At 32.7% G+C, this 4,694-nt stretch overlaps 1 protein-coding gene across 1 annotated transcript in view; it reads right to left on the minus strand.

The window, feature by feature from the left end:
* Positions 1-4,122, minus strand: part of PAN3 (PAN3 poly(A) specific ribonuclease subunit) — a 35,722-nt gene extending 31,600 nt beyond the window's left edge. Inside the window, exons 1-2 of the mRNA XM_008580420.1 lie at positions 3,877-4,122; positions 1,043-1,147 (exon numbers count right to left, since the gene is read on the minus strand). Of these exons, the coding sequence (XP_008578642.1) occupies positions 1,043-1,147; positions 3,877-4,122 (351 nt within the window). The remainder of the gene's footprint in view (positions 1-1,042; positions 1,148-3,876) is intronic.
* Between the last annotated feature and the right edge of the window lie 572 nt (positions 4,123-4,694).

A 4,694-nucleotide genomic window follows, 5' to 3' on the forward strand; every position in this document is an offset into this window, starting at 1 on the left:
TGGTACTGGTCCGGTACGGGCGCGACACTGAGGGTTGCGATCCGTTGCCAGTCACGAAAAAAGACAAAAAGACAAAAAAAAAAAAAAAAACTTCACAGAATTATTAGCTATTTTTTTTATTTTTAAAAAAGTATTTTACATGTCTTACAACTACTTCTACACATGTCTTCACATTTATTTCTCAGAAGGTAGTTAGGTATTATTATCCTCATTTTACAAATGGGGAAACAGTCCCAGAAGCACAAAAATTAAGGAGTCTCAAAACAATGGTAGAACTAGGCTCTTAAAAATATAAAACAAAATCCAATCTGTTTTCTTTTCACTCAAAGTATTGTTTGGTAAAATATTAAATTTAATTAAAAGTAAATTGTTAATTTAACTTGGGGGATCCAAATCTGCTTACTGAAATCCCAAATACATGAGTACTTTTCATATAAGCCTATCATCTCTGATTGTCATATGTCTATTGTTTAGGTCAGCTTCCATTATTTTAATGGAATTTGGCTTTCTTACTCATGAGCTATTCATCTACTACTTATTTTTCTAGAGTAAATAAAATAATTCTTGAATGTGAACAAAATAATAAAGCTAAAAAGGTAAAGTTTATGTAAGATGACAATGCTTTCCTCCCCTTCCCCAACTTCTTCCTTTCTCTCCCCCTCCCACTGCTTCTTTCTCTTTCCTGACATCACTAATTCACTGTAAGAAGTCTTTCTTTCTGGGCATGACCTTCCTCTCTTGGTCTTTGTATTCATGTTTTTTCTGGGTCCACCTCTTCCTATTTGAGAAAGGACATAAAGTGCAGAAAGATGGTTCAATTAAATAGCTATTCTATGTTTTATATCCTAACCCATACGTATTTAAAATTTTCTTAAAAAACAGGTTTGCACATACCAATTGAAACATATATTCTAAATTCTGTCTGCTTTAGTACAACATATTTGATTAAATAATGTGATTTGAAAGAGCTCTGTTTTTTCTTCTGTTCTCTGGTAAAGAACATTGTCATCAAATGTTTCTACTATGAATTCTGAATGCATACCTGTCGGAGTTCATCAGCCATGAAGAAGGAAGGTGCATTTGCTTTTGGTTGCATATAAGCAACGTGAGGTGCAGTTGGAGGATAAATATGATAGTTTGGAAATACCTAAAAAGGTAGGGAGGGGGGAAATGTAATGACTGATTTTTCTCCATTGATAAGCTTAATCATTTTTTTGATAAAATTCTGATCTTTATATGACTGATAAATTTTGATACATTTTTAATCTTTAAATGATAGTGAATTAAACACCTCAGAGAATAACTGTTATGAGAATGCTTTCCAAATGAATTCATTTAAAAAATAACGAATGGTAGAATTTAAAAAATCTAAGGAAGAAAATGTTTCTTCAGATATAATTTAAGTTCCAATGAAAAGGCAAAAGTGCTCTTTGGAAAAAATGCTATACACACAGTTCATAGCTATATTTTTGAAAGCAACTGGCAGAGAGGAAGAAAGCGAAAATTAAAGGTGTTTGGGTATAGTGAGCTATTGAAGTAACACTGCCCTGGCTGCCTAAAGAACTGCCTCCTTCATTGGCTTTTTGTGGCCAACCTAAACAAAGTGTTATCTATATACTTGTTAAGTACTTCAAACTGCAACAGTAAAGAGAAACAACTTACTCCAGGTCAGCAGCTGAAGTGAACAGAAGGATGCAATAATACATTTACCTTCCAAGCAAACTACAACAAAGTTACTAAATCTGCTTCCAGCCACCCTTCTTTCATGATTCCAACATGACTCATGCCACCACCCTACTTTCTTCTCTTTTTCCTTATCACTTTTTCCTCTGCTTCTCCTTCCTTTCACTGATCCATGATACAAGATCAAAGCACATTTAAAAACAGCTTTTCTATTTTTTATTCTTTCATTTTAAAAACTAAAACTTTTAATTCTCTCTTTTAAAAATGAATCCAGGCTGGCCATTTAGTTCAATTGGTTAGAGTGTGATGTTACAATACCAAGGTCAAGGGTTCAGATCTCCATGTTGGCCAGCTAACAAAAATAAATGAATAAATGAATAAAAATAAAAATGAATTCAGCTGATTTCTGTTGCCCTTACACAATTATTCTGCTCTGCATTTCAACTAGGAAGTGGTTTTGCACTACTTGTAAGATTTCCTTTAACCTGCATCTGCAGGAAGACTATACTACCTCCTTTTTCTTGCTTTGGTTTCCTTACTCCAGATTGGCTTAACTATCTCAGGTTTGCCACAAGCATATTTTAAAGAGTGGTTTGAAGGGTAAAAACATTATTAAAATGTGCCATATTTAATCTCTATAAAAATGGCTGAGACAGGTTTGTGACAAAAGAACTTCTCTACAGATTAAACCAAATTTCTTTCTAAAAGTATGATAAAATAAAATGTAATAAAAATGCAAATAATTATAAAATGTTATCAACCTCCCCAAAGGGAAAAACACTGATGGAATCTTTACTTGATAGAACCAAGGGAAGTCTCTACCTCAATTATTTGACCTTCTGTTTGGCAAAGTGTTCTATAATAACTTTTCACAGATTTTGGCTCAAAAAAAAAAAAAAACTTCACAGAATTATTAGCTATTTTTTTTATTTTTAAAAAAGTATTTTACATGTCTTACAACTACTTCTACACATGTCTTCACATTTATTTCTCAGAAGGTAGTTAGGTATTATTATCCTCATTTTACAAATGGGGAAACAGTCCCAGAAGCACAAAAATTAAGGAGTCTCAAAACAATGGTAGAACTAGGCTCTTAAAAATATAAAACAAAATCCAATCTGTTTTCTTTTCACTCAAAGTATTGTTTGGTAAAATATTAAATTTAATTAAAAGTAAATTGTTAATTTAACTTGGGGGATCCAAATCTGCTTACTGAAATCCCAAATACATGAGTACTTTTCATATAAGCCTATCATCTCTGATTGTCATATGTCTATTGTTTAGGTCAGCTTCCATTATTTTAATGGAATTTGGCTTTCTTACTCATGAGCTATTCATCTACTACTTATTTTTCTAGAGTAAATAAAATAATTCTTGAATGTGAACAAAATAATAAAGCTAAAAAGGTAAAGTTTATGTAAGATGACAATGCTTTCCTCCCCTTCCCCAACTTCTTCCTTTCTCTCCCCCTCCCACTGCTTCTTTCTCTTTCCTGACATCACTAATTCACTGTAAGAAGTCTTTCTTTCTGGGCATGACCTTCCTCTCTTGGTCTTTGTATTCATGTTTTTTCTGGGTCCACCTCTTCCTATTTGTTTCATGAGTCTTCTCTCTATCACGAGTCCTTTGGTAGCTCTTTCCTCGTATGCAATCATGGTTTCCTTTGGTCTGAATCTTCTCCTTCCTTGGCAATGACCTTTATTGCAGGCCCCTTATCACTATGTGCCACGCTAGATCCAGAGATCTAAATGTTAAATCACTGCCTCATCTGCGGTAAGTTTATCATTGGTTTGCTTTCAGTAACCACTGATAAGATACCATCTACTTTCTATAACTTTTTACTAGAGGTAAAACTATCTATACCTACAAACAAATGCCAACAAACATCGACTCTAGCTAGCAGAAGTACTAGGTAACCCCATAAGCAAAACACTCCATAAAGTATTAAAATAGAGCATGAATATAATCTAATTTCTAATTAAAACCAGATTTCTCCAAAACTAGAGGTTTTTGTAAGGCAGAAATAGATTAATTTGAAGAGATAAGAGGAACAGACTAGAATTCTCACCTAAGTTAGAAAATGAAATACTCACTTTTTCACATCACAATAAAAAGAGCAAGAGGGGGTAAAACTCCTCATTAATAAGAAGGAATTATTATAAAAGTACTTTTTCCTCTTTGATGTACACATACCATTCCAGTCAAAGGTGCTGGAGTTGTATCTGTATAGAAGTAAGTCGTCCCACCGACAGTTTCCTTTTGGATCACCTGACCAGAAGATGGAGTTTGAGAAACAGGATTACTAACAGATGTAGAGGCACTAGAAGGCACCATGTAACTTGCTGGATTTGGAGTGTGACTTCTTCTTCTGGGAGCAGGAGAAGTATGTGGAGTAATCTTGGGGGAATGAAGAGGGGAAGATCCAGCAGACAACGACATTCCTGAAGAAGATATAAAAAATAGTTTCTTAATGAAGCAATAATTGGTTTTAGAGAAAAAAATCTGCAAAATAAAATGCAAACATTCATTTGGAAGAAACATCACCTTTAGCAAATTTTAAGTGCAAAGATAAAGGACATAATTTTCTCTTGTTTTGCTTTAGAGAAAGCTCTGATTAAAGCAAATATAACAAAATTTCTTTTTGCAAAGTATCATTTCCAAATAAATTAGCAAACTTATTGCAATAGTCTCCTCCATATCAAGGTTTACATCAGAAACTTCAATTGTAAGATTCATCAAAAATTTAATAAATTAATTTAATGGAAGAGTGGGAAATAGCAGAACTGAGACTCTTAAAATTATGCCTTTTATAAAAGAAAGATTTTCTTAAAAGGCATAATTCCTTTTCTATTAATAATCATTTAAAACTGTAACTATTAACAATACCACAATCCCTCTAAAATTACAGTATCAGAAATTCAAATTATCTAATGAAAATTTACTAGATTTCTTTCAGCTAAATACAATTAACAAAATTGTCCAAAAAAGAAAAAAAAAAATTAAGTCAGTTG

This window comes from Galeopterus variegatus, unplaced genomic scaffold, assembly GCF_000696425.1.
Source record: "Galeopterus variegatus unplaced genomic scaffold, G_variegatus-3.0.2 Scaffold2085, whole genome shotgun sequence".
In the NCBI taxonomy this organism is placed as follows: Eukaryota; Metazoa; Chordata; class Mammalia; order Dermoptera; family Cynocephalidae; genus Galeopterus; species Galeopterus variegatus.